Source organism: Anopheles gambiae, chromosome 2 (assembly GCF_943734735.2).
Source record: "Anopheles gambiae chromosome 2, idAnoGambNW_F1_1, whole genome shotgun sequence".
In the NCBI taxonomy this organism is placed as follows: Eukaryota; Metazoa; Arthropoda; class Insecta; order Diptera; family Culicidae; genus Anopheles; species Anopheles gambiae.
Window position 1 is genome coordinate 111,908,629 of NC_064601.1, and position 14,911 is coordinate 111,923,539.

A 14,911-nucleotide genomic window follows, 5' to 3' on the forward strand; every position below is an offset into this window, starting at 1 on the left:
ACGCTCTCCCATGCAAATCAAGCGTAAAATTTTTGAGTTTACGCTTCGTGTGACGTCCGTATTGTGTTGATGACAATTTACGCGCATAGTGGACTGCGATTCGAAGCAGGCGGCACATGATTCGATGCAATCGGCATGAGATTCGAACGTAGCTCGAAACGGGTGTAAAAGCTGACTGTAGTCCCAAGACTCAAGTTATTTATAATAAACTGCTAGACACATACACTTAAACCACCGACGAACCGACTGCGTTACAAATGTGTCCCACACGAAAGCATTGTCATTTGCTATTGAGGCGTAGGCAAGAAGTGTAAGGCAAGATTTTGTGAGAATATTTGGACAAAACAGGCAGGAAAATCATTTTATATCTTTCCAAATACAACAAAAAGTAAATTCAGCAGTTTTTGCTGGTCTCAAAGTAGTATGCGAATCATTGTAGAGATGGCGCTAGTGTTTAATGTTTTTTCGTTCAAAATAAGGGATACCTTTGGAAGCTGATTTTGTTCCAAGTGTCATGGACATAGAGCGACAACGTCGCGTGTGACAACGTCTCGCACGACAAAAAGTGGCTCAATTTGGCAAACAGAGCTACTCGTCTCGCGCGACATTTCTGCTGCATCCGAAAGAATAGAATTATCCAGGTTGTTTACGAGCCAAAAGCAAAAAAAATTGAACACATTTGAACTTATTTTTTATGGTTTCAAACATTTCAAAACAAGTTGGTTGACTGGGTGAAATGAGCTACAGGCGGTCCCCGAGATACACGGTTAATGGGGACCGAAAACGGCCACAAAATACCGCGTATCTTGAATTTCCGCGTAAGTCGAATCTCGTGATTTCCAGCTAAAATATCACAAATTTTCGTGTAATTTTGCAAGTAGGGGGCGGTTTTAGTCACTTTATGAATTATTTGATATGATTCTGACTGAATATAACTGTTTTAAACCTTTTGAAATAGTTTTTAACATTCGATCAAAACGGAAATTATTTGGCAATTTAAAATTGATGTGTCAAATCAGTACAATTTGCTCAAACAATTGTCAAATTTTGAAAACCGCGTATCTCCGAATCCGCGTATAAGAGGTACCGTGTATCTCGGGGACCGCCTGTACTTTGATCTCCGTGGAGTGCAATATTAAGCTATTTTTTTGTCGCACGAAACGTTGTCGCTCTATGTCTATTTATGCGGTCACGTCGGCTCGTCGGTGTTTAAACTACGTATGTGGCCCAACACACTAACAAGCTGTAGCAACGGCTATCCGTCCAACAATCAAACATTTTACCCATCGGGCAGCCGACCCGCCGATTGGCAGTCGACATACGGCGCCACGGCAGTCGACATTGCCGCAGGGGCCGCTGTCAAATCGGGGGAAGAATTTTTTGGTTGTGTCATTTGCTGCTGGCGAGCAGTGAGAAGTCAAGGAAGGGGGAAAGAAAAAGATCGTACAGAAATTTTTCTCCTCCGCGGTGATAATGTTTTTGCGATTAATTACGCCCAAGAAAATGGATTAATTTCGGGTGCGCAAGTGTGTTTGTGCGGTTGGTGCGCGGAAAAGTGTGTCTTCGGAGCCAAGGTAAGGGTTAACGTGGAGTGAGGGAGGAAGAAAAGTAAAGCTATCCCAAAGCAGCGAAGCGCTTGGGCAGTGCAATGGTCGTACCCATCAATCCCGGCGGGTGGAGACACGAGAACATCGTCGTGTTGGAAGACATTTTTGATATGGGGCCCTTCCTTGTTGGGCAAGCTCTAGTACGTGATTCACAATTAAAGCGGCAAGTGGTGAAACGTGTTGTGGAAATGTGCATGAATTGTGCTTCAGTGAAGATAAAACAGGGAAAAAGATCTCCCTTTGCAGTGTTACGAACCGCCCGCACACCCCACTATTGATTATTCTCCTCCTCCGCCGTCGAAAAATCAATTCTCCCTTATGGAGAACATTTAATAATAGAGGCTTTTGCTAGTGATTGCTCTCCCTTAATCGATTGTACCAGCACAAGCTCCAACGACACATACTGCTGACGGAAAGGGAAATAAAAAGAAGCAAAGAAAGTTCGGTTCCTCTGCTCCCCTCGTGCCTTCTCCGCCCTTTTTGGGATTGCCAACCCTAGAGAGGGGACATGGAGCCGCGTATGCAAAGTGGGCGTTAAAACATATCTCCTCTTATTTCTTTTCCAGTGTGTGTGTGTGCGCTCGGGTTGCCTTCCCATCCGGAGAGAGGTTTGATAAGCAGGCACACGGGCTGTGTGTGTGGGACAGGAAGGGGCGCAACCATCAGTACAATAAAATCAGCCACTTTATCCGGTGGTTTCTGTCTCGTACGACGGAAGCGCGTCGGTTGATTGCGTAAAGAAGAGAAAGAGAGAGAAGGAGAGAGCGAGAGGGAATTTAGGATAGATTCCATCGCCTGGCCGAGTGCATTGCATTTGGGACCAACAATATACTGATAGCGCGGCACCGACCGACGGCAGCAGGCACCCATCATGATCGGTGGATTGTTCGTGTACAACCATAAGGGAGAGGTGCTGATCTCCCGCGTGTACCGCGATGACATTGGCCGGAATGCGGTGGATGCGTTCCGCGTGAATGTGATCCACGCCCGGCAGCAGGTCCGGTCGCCGGTAACGAACATCGCCCGTACGAGCTTTTTCCATATCAAGGTAGGCGAGAGGGTCGAGGTGTCTGGCAAACTGTCAGAAGGAGGGAGTGTCAGGCATTAACTAAATTAAATAATCGGTTTGTGCGTGTGCACGGGCGGTATTTTCTTCTTGCTCTTGTTCTTGTTCTTCACTTCCCTCTGCAGCGGGCAAATATCTGGCTGGCGGCCGTAACGAAGCAGAATGTGAACGCCGCCATGGTGTTTGAGTTTCTGCTGAAGATAATCGACGTGATGCAGTCGTACTTTGGCAAGATTTCGGAGGAAAACATCAAGAACAACTTTGTGCTGATCTACGAGCTGTTGGATGGTGAGCTGCTTGCACTTCCCTATTTCTGTTGTTGCTCAGTAGCCATTGGCCGCAGTGTGACAGTTTTATTTGTATTTATTTACCATTACCATTCCTGTGCTCGTGCTTTGATTCCTTCTCCACGCAGAAATTCTGGACTTTGGCTATCCGCAAAACTCGGACACGGGCGTGCTGAAGACGTTCATCACGCAGCAGGGCATCAAGACGGCGACGAAGGAGGAGCAGGCCCAGATAACGTCCCAGGTGACGGGCCAGATCGGATGGCGGCGGGAAGGCATCAAGTACCGCCGGAACGAGCTGTTCCTCGACGTGCTCGAGTACGTGAATCTGCTGATGAGCCCGCAGGGCCAGGTGCTGTCCGCGCACGTCGCCGGTAAGGTCGTGATGAAGTCGTACCTGTCCGGCATGCCGGAGTGCAAGTTCGGCATCAACGATAAGATCGTGATGGAGGCGAAGGGCCGCAGCGGCATCTCGGGCAACGCGGACAACGAGGCGTCCCGGTCGGGCAAGCCGGTGGTCGTGATCGACGACTGCCAGTTCCACCAGTGCGTGAAGTTGAGCAAGTTCGAGACGGAGCACTCGATCAGCTTCATCCCGCCGGACGGTGAGTTCGAGCTGATGCGCTACCGCACCACCAAGGACATCTCGCTGCCATTCCGGGTGATCCCGCTGGTGCGGGAGGTCGGCCGGACCAAGATGGAGGTGAAGGTGGTGCTCAAGTCGAACTTCAAGCCGTCGCTGCTCGGGCAGAAGATTGAGGTGAAGATACCGACGCCGCTGAACACGTCCGGCGTGCAGCTGATCTGCCTGAAGGGCAAGGCGAAGTACAAGGCGTCCGAGAATGCGATCGTATGGAAGTGAGTAGCCTTTTTCTCTGCCTTATTGTGCGATGGTTTTGTAACTTCAGTATTTATTTTTTCATTCTAAAACAAAACAGAATTAAACGTATGGCCGGTATGAAGGAAACGCAGCTGTCGGCTGAAATTGAACTGCTCGAAACGGATACCAAAAAGAAATGGACCCGGCCACCGATTTCGATGAACTTTGAGGTTCCGTTTGCACCATCCGGTTTCAAGGTAAGTTAGCCGTTCTTTTGTTTCGTACAAAAGATAATTTATTTTGTGCATTTTTGTAAATCTATACCTTTTCGTTTCACCGCTTCAGGTCCGCTACTTAAAGGTATTCGAGCCGAAACTGAACTATTCCGATCATGATGTGATCAAATGGGTGCGCTACATCGGCCGCAGTGGACTGTACGAAACGCGTTGCTAAGACACAAACCCGCAAAGGAATGACTCCCAATACGCCTCAGAGATTCTGTTGCTCTTCTTATTATACAAATTTCAAGCCCTCACACACACACACACCCCTATCCATGTTGGATGTGTGTGTTTGAAGCAGAAAGTAAGCAAAAAGGTTTATTGCGCTCTTACTTGTTTTGTTACGATACACACACTGCTCTTTACTGCTGCCGATAAAAGGCTCCATCTCTTTTCCCCGGTGCTTTCCGTTTAGGCAAATAGTAGCAAAATGACTAAACAGTGTTTTTCGGTTATTGTAGAGAAATTTATTCGATTCGATTTCAAGTACGTGCAAATTTTGTGTTTATTTTTGGCGATACGCAAACCACGTAGAAAGCGTTAAGCAGCGGGGCGTTATCAGTCGAATATACAAAACAATAATGCAATCAGCAAGTACGTTCGGTCAGCCGACCTGCTGTTGCTGCTGCGGCTGCAGCCGGACCGAATAAAAGTTAAAGTATGTTATTTCACTAAAGCCGAGAGCATAATTGACGAGCAACTAGTAGCAAGCTATCCGTGTTATAATCGAATCCATTGTGTATAAGCTGCACCATGATGCATGTGCGAGCCAGCGCGCGCCCGCTCGTCCATGTGTGTGTGTTTGTTAGGTTCCGTAGACGATCCTATCGTAAACAAAAGTATAATATTTAGTATAGAAAAAGCATACTAAAGGGCATACCCATTACGTTAATCCTGCTAGCGCTTTAAGGCGGCCGTGCTTGCATTCGGAAGCCGCGAAAGCGTGGCAATCCAACACGTACGGTCTCGGTCTTTTCGCCTGCGAGTGACGCTGAACAAAACGCTAACGCCAAACATTGCATCTGTTTGCCGGACGAATCTCTTTGACCGTTTTGTGCGCTCGGGAGTGTAGCGGAGAGACCTCTAGTAGACGTAGTACGGACAAATTTCCGACTCCGGCACTAAAAAGCATCTTTATTGCAAAAATGCCATCAGTAATCGTTGAGTAACAGGAGCAAACTGACGACCGAACTCCCGGCTAGAACGCGAACACTGCAAAGCTTGAGTTAGAGGAGAAGGGTGGAGATAAAGGATTAGTTAGAAGTGGCATTGCGTGCTGTAGTGCGTGTACAACTGATGGCAAAACTGGCAAACCATTCAGCAAGCGAACAACAACAACAACAACGGCGGGGCACATCTACCAACTGGAGCTGTGCCGAATTTATTGCTTCTGTATATATGTATGTTCCCCTATTCCTTCCCTCCCTACCCCTCTGTCTCATACTAAATCGTATCGCCATCCATTCCAATGCTACTTAGAGGTTCGAGATGTAGAGAACATACTCTCTGTTGTAGCTGGCGAAATTCCGAACATTTCACTACTGTATGCTGAATTGTATTGAGTGATTTCTTTGTTCTTTTATTGTTGGCTGCATCTGGCTACTATTATTACACAGAGTATTAGAGGTACGGAAAATTTCAAAATGCAAATGCGGAGCAAAATTTAAAGAAAAAGGGCCAGGCATTTCTGTTGAACGGAGTGTTATAAACGTATGGTTTAGGACGCGATAACTATAGGTTCTTTTTTGTTTTGAGCGGTACAGAAACATGTAAACACGATTCAAAACTGTATGCGATAAATTATTGAAATCAAAGTGAAAATTAAAAAGTCCTAAAAATGATTACTTTTGTGTTTTGTTTGCAGCTTTGCATATAAAAATTAAAATAAAAAAGCCTCCTCAAGAACAACACATGAATTATTTGGCCAATGAACTACTAGTATCATTTCGCCAATGTTTAAAAAAATTATACTACAATCACCCCATTTGCAAACTTTACATAACTGCGTATGGAAACCAGAAAAGAAAACAAAACAATACTGATATTCAACTATCGAAGCTAATGGAGAAAAACAAAAAAAGAAGAAGCGGCGAAGAAACAAGCGTGCAAACTTTAACGAAATACCTACAGACAAACAAACACATACACAAGCATATGCTATAAATATATATAAATATAGTGAAAGGTGAACACAACATCATGAAAAACACAAAAGACACCGTTGATAAGAATATAATAATATGACATGAATAATAATATTATTATTGCGTAAACTATTAAGATGATAAACTTAGTTGTTGAAAACAAAAGAAAGTAAAAGTCGATGAAAGTGAAAAAAAAACAATGATGTGTGTTGTGTTATGTGTTATTCAAAGGTTAAAGAAAATTGAAAGAAAATTATGAAAATTAAACATGATTTTTAACAGTTAATAGAAATGTTTGTAAGGTCTTGCAACGTGGTGTAGTCTGTAGTGTAGATTAGATTGTACGGTGTGTGTTTCTTGCACGGTTGTAGGGCGCCGTTGCACCTGGTAAAGGTAAATATCTAAACTACACGATCAGCTGGCCCGCGCGGGCACGTCACGAGATTTCCGTAGTTGATAATACTATCTGCTGTTGCTGTTGTTTTTGCTTGTCGTGGTTATCGCTTTTCTCTCGCGTCACTATCAGGTGCGCTGCAAGCTTCAGGCCCTTATTGAAGATTACATTAGTCAGTCTCGAGGCTGATCCTAAACGTTTGGTATTGTATGGTAGAGTGCTGCAATAGATTTTTTTTTAAATTTTAGATTAAACTCTCGTTGCTTGTCTCATCTCGCGGAATAACATTAAAGTGTTTTTGATATTTGTATGTTCAAGAAATATATTTTAATTATAAAAGTTCACAGGAAAAAAAATCATATTTAAACCTCAAAACTTTTTGAATGCTCTGTTGCTGAGGATAACTTCACGCTCCGAGTGAGAAGTGAGCATTGCAAGTGTGAGTAGTGAGTGGAGCATTTTTCCCCCCATTCTCACACATATGTTCATCACCAGCAACCCCCAGCAACGCTCACCAACACACTCACGCAGCAAGAGCAGCAACGTTCGCTCGCTCGACTCACCCCTTTGCCAACCAGACTGGGGCAACGTGAAACGTGCTGCACCGGTATTGGTGGCACCAGCCAGCAGCTGTCAGTTCGGGCCGAGTTAAGGGAAGCGACGACCGACGGACGACAAGCCGTATCGACCGTTGTTTGGGGTAGCTGCTGTTGGTTCTGTTGTTTGTGTTTGTTCTTCCTCTTCTCTTCTAATCTCAGTGTTTAGATTACGCACACGTTCGGAGGTAAGGCGTTTTTTTCTTCAACCTTTTGTCGAGGGTGGTTGTATCGAAGCGCGCTGTGTTTACAATCCGTTTCCGTGCCGTGAAACAATGCACGGGTGAGCAAGCAAGATTTGGACACGATTGCGGACGGTTCGGGCCGTCTCCTGTGATGCTGCCGTGAAGTGCAAATCTGTGTAAAAAATAGATTTGTTTACTGTGTATTTCGGTGGGTTGCGGTGAATTTGCTTCAAAAACCCGGGAAGTGAGGAAAGAGTAGCAGCAGATATCTTCACGGTGGGAGAAAGAGAGATAAAGAGAGATCGTCCGGCGAATATAATGCCACGTTCAAGAATGGCTTTGGTGAGGCAATCGCTCTGTTGAGTTGTTCCGGCACTTGAAGTGTCCATCGAAGAAATGGTGTTAGTAGTAGTAGCGCCACCATTCGATCTCGAAACAAAAAAAAAGAACGAGAGTAAAAATGTTACAATTCCGAAAGAGTGCAAATGAAAGAGAGCGCAAGAGCGAGAGAGAGCGGGAGAGAGTGACTCAAAATGGGCGAAAAAAGTGCTAAAAACTCGGTTAGTAGAGTGTGATCACGTACGTACCTTTCGCAGTAGAGAGCACACGGAACCGGGCACAACTTTTGCCATCCATCCACGACCAGGCGCCTCCGTTGGTGTGCGTGTGAGAGGAACAGACAAAAAAACAGGGCTCTCATGCTCATAAAGCGCGCGCGCGAGAGAGAGAGAGCCATAGAAAAAACGAGAGTGTTCAATCGCCTTCTCCCTCTGCTCCCCACTTATATCCAATGCTCACTGCGTGAGTGGGTACGTCTGGTGAGCTGTCACCGTGTGGTGAGTGGTGAGTGACCCACAGTTTGGCGTCTCCATCGAGTGCGAGTGGAGGGTTCGCGTATTTTCTGTTTTCGCACCAGCCTCTCCCGGGATATCGACCAGAGGCGGTGTTGTGTGTAGTGCTGCCCCATTCCGGTAGCAGTTTAATGGAAAAAAACCAGCAAACCCCCCATTTCATTGTTTCCAAAAGTGTGTTCCATGTGTTCGTTTGTTGATTTAAGGGCAGTTTTCGCAGCAACAACAACAACACCAACAACAGCAAAAAAGGTGCGATCGAAGCTGAACACTACCAGCTCTACGGAGCTCAGTCGAAAGAGAAAGGTAGTGGGTGCGTGTGTGATTGGGAAGTCATGGAGAGTGAATGAAAGAGCAAAAGAGAGAAGGAAATTGTGAGTGAGCACAAGCCTACCTACAGAAGCGATATGGCTGCTAGGATGGAAGCCTAAGGCGTGAGAGGCTCCCCTGCTTCCTCTCGAGAGCAGGCAGCTCAGCTGGAACTCCAATGTGTGTCTGTGTGTGTAAAGTCATCCGTGAGTGTAGCCATTCGCTGGAAGGGATTTCGACAAAACAACAAAATCCAATTCCATTGTGCCGTGTGCTTTGTTGTGACAGGTGTACGTTATTAGTAGCATTTGCTACCTTGCTTCCCTTTCCCGCACCATCGGCTCGCCGCCCACCAAACCAATCAACGCAAGGAACAGGGTGAACAACACATGAATAATACAGTAGGCGCGCGCGTGTGTGTGTGTGTGTGTGTACAGACCGTATATCCTTGCCCTCGCGGGGTAGTTTTCCTTGGGACCTATTTTTGGATGTTTGTTTTGTTTCTATTGATTGCATCTGGCCCAGCCCCCACTCTCTCGTTTGGTATGGGGGAAATTTTGGAATTTCCTGTCTTGTGTCTTGTGGACGATGTGGTTGGTGTTGTACCAGGCCAACGTCTTGCACAAATGTGCAAAAGCCAAACGCACATTGTTTACGGTACAAATCTTCGAATCTCGATCCTTCAAGTTCGCTCTCCCCATAACGTTCTTTCTCTCACATTCTCCCTCTCTCTCTCTCTCGCATTCTTTTTGTCAACAATACAAAAAAAGGGAAGAAAAAGTGCGTGAGTGCGTGAACCTCTGCCAGCGTTGGCTGGCCCCGTGCTCGGTCGGAAAACGCAAGCCCCATTCATTCGGTTTCGCTTCGGTTCGCCACACGCGCCACAGTCGTGTCAGCCGCGACCAGACCAGACCAAACGGTCGTCCCCGTGTTCCCGATCTGTGTGTTTGTATGTGTGTGTGTGTGTGGAGTATTTTTTTGTTACTCTTAGCTCTCTGAGCGCCCGCCCATTCCGGTGGGCTCGAAAAACGAAACCGTGATCCGCTTACCGTAGTGTTTTGTAGCCCTTACGGAACCGTGCTAGCGTTGCCCGTGTTCCGTTGCTCTGTCTGTGCGTCCGCGTGTGTGTGTATGTACCCAGTTGCTACTTCCGCCAGCTGAAAGTGCTCGCTGTGTTTGTTGGAACGGACGTTTTGGGGGAAAAGCTTTACATTACACATACGTCACCAAAACTGTTGTAGTGCGCTGTGGCTTAATAGGAAACCCGTTGACGCTTTCTTTCTGTTTTTTGTTGTTGCTGTGTTGCACTGAACGAGAACTAGGGCTCCCAACCTACAGCACAAATCCCAACTCGTTCCCGTACTCGATTTTATCGATCGTTCCCTTTCGCTCACACTCTCGCGTGTGTGTGTGTGTGTATGTTCTGGGGTTCCCCTTTGCTGCCTTTGCTGGGTAGAAAAACGTGGTTTTGGAACTCCCACTGTTCCATCCTGCTTCCTGTCCCCCCCCTTATGGAGAGCCGTCAGCATCCTTTGCACGCACACCGGCCGTCCACGGGGTGTCCTTTGTTTCGGGCTTCGGGGTTCCATCTCGCTCCCGCATCGGTCCATCAGGCTGTGTAGGCTTTCAGGCTAGGCCGTTTCGTGTTTCGTGCAGGTGCGAGTGAGAGCGACCACTGGTGGATAGGGATAGAGAGAGAGAGAGAGAGAGAGCGCGAAAGAGAGCGAGCCACGACTGTGTGTGATTATGGGCACTCATTTTCCGAACGGGCATTCCGCTCCACGTGGGAGTGAGCGCCACACGTAAAGCTCCGTCCCTTCTCAAATAGGGAGAATCAGATCGGCGCCACAATTTCCTGTTGCAGGAACGTTATGTCCCGTGAGCGTGCGTGTGTGTGTGTCTCGGTAGGTTCGTATTTAATTTCCCTTTCGCCCCGTGTTGCTTTGTACCCTTAACCGGCCACCACTTCGCTGGGTGGCTGAGAGTTCAACCATTACGGTGAGTTCCGCTGCTGTGAGTGGTCTTAGTGAGCTTAGTGAGGGGGTGTACACACACATACACACAAACACACACACACACACACACACACACATCGGGACTATCGGTGAAATCGTGGGGAAGGGGGGGGGGGGATAAAACCGAGGAAAACAGTGGAGAGTGCGTGACCCGCTTGATAAAGCGCTTGCTGTGTGGCAAAGGAAGAATGAAAATTTATTATCCTTTAAATGAAAAAGAAAAAAGTCGAATGAGTGCTGGCCCGGGACCGACCGCCGGAGGGCAAGCGGGTTTCGCCTGAATGAAAAGTTACAAATTAAGTTAAAATAAGCATTTTCTCAACTAAAGCTGATGATCCTTTGCTGTGCTGTGCGGCAGAGCGTGCACGTATTTTGTAGGTGAAGGAAAAGGAAGGCAAGATTAAACACACATACACGTGCCAGTACACCAACCATTGCAGTGAACGAAAGAGAGGGAGAGAAAGAGAGAGCGTGTGCAGTGTAAGCGTGTTCGTGTGTGTGTGATTTTTTCTCTCTCTCATACGTGTGCGTGTGTGTGATACAAGTTGATGTGATTGTGTGGAAGTGTATCAAGTGAGCTAAAGAAAGCACATGTATCGTTGGGGCCGCCGTATGTCTCGCTCTTTCGCCTGTCTGTGAATGCCTGGGGAAAAAACGTCAATACTATCCTTGGACTTGAAGATTAGCGGAAATCGGGCGAATCGAGCGAAATTAAAGCAACAACAATTCGTTGTACATCAACAACAACAACAACAACAACAACAACAACAATAGGCAGCATTTTTGGGGGTAGTCAATTTAATAGACCATCCCACATCCATCACACACATACTCGAATTACTACGACAAGTAACAACAGTCATCATATGCAAGCAGGTGAGTTTGACGTTTTACTTTTTTTTAATTGTTAATTAAAGATAATGTAAACTTTATAGCAAACAAGGGTTTACATAAAAGAGTAAATAAAAGAAGGAGGAAATTAAAGAAAAAGAATTCTTAGATGAAAAAAGAGAAACAAATCGAAACCAACAACAATACATAGACACAACAAAGAAACGATTTAAACAAATTGATGAAAAACAGGGGGGGGAAAGAGTAGACAACAGAGAAGAGAACACACATTTGAAAAAGAAGGCAAATTTTGAATGGGATTTTTATCGTACGGGGTTCGTTCTTTTTCAATTCCTATTAACTCCCACGAGACCCACACACACACACACACAATCTTCTCGGTGCTGTTTTCTTTTCCCTCCTTGTTGCTTGTTGCTCGTTTTCCACGTGACTTTTGTGACAGTTACGCATAACGCCCTGCCATAGGAAAGCTTCCCAGCCTTTTCTCTTTGGGTTTTCGTTTTGTTTCTACACAAAAGCAACCCGAAAAGGGTTAGCTTAAAGTGGCAATTCGAGCGGCTGAATGGTACAAAGCGGTAGCGGCAAGGAAGGGAAAAGAGCGGTTGATTTTATGGGTTTCGGCCGAACGGGTGTGGGTCGGTAGGCTGATAGGTTCACGCGCGATAAGCCGTGTGGTTTTATTTTTATTTCCGCAAAACAGGCGATAGAGGGTTACTGGGAGGGGGGTTACGATACAGGTTTGGAAAATGATTTGCCTTCGCACAGCAAAGCGCTGGGTGGTATAAATTTTAAGGCACGATTTTGCCATTATAATTTACCGATTTTTCCTTTTTTGTTTTCCCCGGATACTTTAAATGGTCTTGTCCGGTGCTTATCACAGCATCGCCTGACATTGAATAATGCTTTTTTATAATTGGGTTAAACATCATTAAGGGGAGCTAGGATTGGGTATTTTTTGAAATCAATGTCTGTCTATTTCTTCAAAAGACTTTCGGGCACGCAATCGTCGACTCGACCGGCAGCGAACACCAGTGAACGTGGGAAAGAAACGGTACCAGTGACCCTGAAACGTCGCTCCGCCCGAAACACATCAAATCAAATAATCGGCCCTTTCGCAAGATGGTTTCCACCGTTCGAACCGTTCGAGCTGGTGCGGCCTTTCGAACATAAACAAGCAATCGCACCAATCGCACCAACCATAAACAGACACACACAACCCAAAGGTCCTGCTTCCACCCGGTAATATGACTGTCTCAGAACATTAACGAGTGTGCTATTGTGGATTCCGTTCGAGTGTGTGTGTGTGTCGATTGTTTGTGTTGCATTAATACAGTCCTGGCCCCAGCGCGGTACAACTTCTCGCCAAAACAAAAAAAAAAAAAAACACCGGAGCCAACGATTATCTTGGGCTCATCTTTTCGCCGGCACTACCATTTTTTCCCCACCGGTAGGGGTGGGGGTGAAAGTTTGGTGTGTGGCATCCCTCGGCGCCCGGACCAGCTGCAACACTTTGCTCGGAAAAGAAAGCTCATTTCGGTTCACACGTTGCGTGCTTGGCAAGGTTATCTTCGTGGGGAGGGAGAACTTATCGCTATTGTTACGGTGGCCGTGAAAACGGTTCTCATTTCTGTAGGTTTCGGTAGTAGCTTGATCGTTTTTTTGGAACTGTTACAGTGCTTCTGGAGGCATATTTAAGGGTCATTACAGGGTTTTCCAAGTCGCTTTCGAATGTGCACATCATTATTCACCACCTGCAAGATGTTTTTCAACTGCTATCAAATGGTGTATTTATTTATTTATTTATTTATTTATTGCTCAATCCAGCTTGAGACGTGTTGAAAATCATGTGGAAGTACTGATCAATTATTGTGATGCAATTAATAGCTGTCGAAAAACATCTTGCAAGCAATGAAAAATGTTTTAAAACATTTGAAATTGCCTTGGAAAACCTTGTATTGTAGTTTTTTGCTTAAAAAATATGCAATTGTTAACTAAATCATTTTCGTCAAGAAGATTTTAAACATTAGTTTGTCCATTTTTACCTTTTACTTTGATAGCGTTTTCCACAGCTAGAATACGTTTATACTACCTAGTTGATAAAGTATTTGTTGAAAATCATCTAGACAACGTTTAAAAACATGTCGCTAGAGTAGAAGTAGGTGGCAAACGTTCAAAATAATCGTTGGAGCAAAATGGGCTACAATGTTTGCGGTAGAAGTAGCTCGTAAAACCCCTGTATTAGCATTTCTCTTCGACTACCAGACGTACACACTCGTACCACCAGTCCATTCCGGTTTTGGTCGTTCGGGTGATTGTTGTTTAGTATCCGGTAGTAACAGCGACCAGCTGGGTGTTGCCCCGAAAAATTGGCACACAAAGAGGTCAACGCGTGCATGTAGGTAGGTGTTTGTTTTGTTAGGAAAACTTGACCATACTTCTCTCTTTCTCTCTTCCTCTCTCTTTCTCTCTCTCTTTCTCGTTTTCTCTGTTTCACAAATATTGGCACAGGGTACGTGTGTGAATGTTCGGAACCAGGATGCGGATTAAGTCACAATTAATAAAAGATTATGTCCTTCTCGTTTTCACTCCAACGCTCGAGCGTTGCACACACATACACACACATACATATACACACAGGGGGAGAGGGATATTCTTTCCCTTTCGTGCCCTTTTCTACCACCATTCACCTACTAAAGTATTTGCGGACTGCGATACGCCGCATTCCTTACGCCGCCGTATCAAACCCTTGCATCCCCCCCCCCCCCCACTTGCAGCTCGAGCTCGAGAAACACACTGCCAGCTGCCCCATGCCGATGTTGGGGCCCGATGTGGGCGGCTGTTTGTTATGATCTCGGTGTTTGCTGCCGCTGCCGCTGCTGCTGCTAATGCTTCTCTGCCGGTGTCGTCGTTTGTCGTCGTAAATTTAGCCACGCGTTGTTTCATTTCGTTGCGATTCCATGCCAAAAATGCGCTACAATTTCATCGCGTATTTTCCCTTTGTCTAACCCTTGGAGAGGAAGGGAGGTTCCAGTTCCAATACATAAAATGTGTATTAGAAAGTACTTAAATGTATCACGATCACTAAAGAAGGTGTTTTACTATTTAGAAACACATTTGTTTTAAATATTAAATAAGCCGCAATTGAACAGTCAAGGGTTTACAATGCGCAAAGCAACCCGTTGTGTACAGGCTGCTGATATTAAATGTGTGTCTGTGTGTCTATGTGTGAAAAGGGAATGAAAAACGGGCAAAATGTGTGAAAAGCAAAACGAGAAACCCTCGATTGGAGACAAAAAGTGAGAGAAAAAAAAGCAAAGCGACCGAACAGAAAACTTGGCCGCATTTATTCGATGCCGATTCCGTCATGTTTTGCACAGCGGGAGCGACCCGGCGCGTGCTGAAATGTCCGATCGCCGTCCGATAGGCAGGCGGTGTACCGGTACGGCAATTGTTGCGATAATCCTCCTCCTCCCCTCGATACCTGCCCCACATTGTGCGTGCGAT

The 14,911-nt window shown here is 45.9% G+C and overlaps 2 protein-coding genes across 12 annotated transcripts in view; both read left to right on the top strand.

Moving 5' to 3' along the window:
- The first annotated feature begins 1,345 nt into the window (after positions 1 to 1,345).
- LOC1269974 (AP-2 complex subunit mu) lies at positions 1,346 to 5,902 on the top strand. Of its 2 annotated transcripts, none has more exons than XM_308629.4 (6): positions 1,346 to 1,574; positions 2,174 to 2,655; positions 2,799 to 2,961; positions 3,089 to 3,818; positions 3,899 to 4,037; positions 4,126 to 5,902. In XM_308629.4, the coding sequence occupies exons 2-6, from the start codon at positions 2,479 to 2,481 to the stop codon at positions 4,231 to 4,233; spliced, it is 1,317 nt and encodes a 438-aa protein (XP_308629.2). In that variant the 5' UTR covers positions 1,346 to 1,574; positions 2,174 to 2,478; the 3' UTR covers positions 4,234 to 5,902. The 2 variants fall into 2 exon arrangements, with proteins under 2 accessions (XP_308629.2, XP_061504131.1); XM_061648147.1 differs by lacking the exon at positions 1,346 to 1,574 and adding an exon at positions 1,669 to 1,747.
- Positions 5,903 to 6,967: 1,065 nt separating this feature from the next.
- The window catches only part of LOC1269973 (uncharacterized), a 178,764-nt gene continuing 170,820 nt past the window's right edge, over positions 6,968 to 14,911 (top strand). For 4 of the 10 annotated variants that reach the window (XM_061648134.1, XM_061648141.1, XM_061648142.1 and 1 more), the window contains exons 1-2: positions 6,968 to 7,383; positions 10,914 to 11,431. The gene's annotated coding sequence lies outside the window, so the exon portion shown is untranslated. Of the gene's footprint in view, positions 8,538 to 8,568; positions 8,919 to 8,971; positions 9,490 to 9,523; positions 9,670 to 10,913; positions 11,432 to 14,911 lie in introns of those variants that run through there. The other 6 variants (XM_061648136.1, XM_061648135.1, XM_061648139.1 and 3 more) reach the window with 6 other exon arrangements.

Excerpts from the sequence above, each read along its gene's own strand:
- LOC1269974 (XM_308629.4), top strand. The coding sequence starts at position 2,479 with ATGATCGGTGGATTGTTCGTGTACAACCATAAGGGAGAGGTGCTGATC. Across the intron at positions 2,656-2,798 it reads CGAGCTTTTTCCATATCAAG|CGGGCAAATATCTGGCTGGC; the intron begins GTAGGCGAGAGG and ends TTCCCTCTGCAG. Across the intron at positions 2,962-3,088 it reads GATCTACGAGCTGTTGGATG|AAATTCTGGACTTTGGCTAT; the intron begins GTGAGCTGCTTG and ends TTCTCCACGCAG.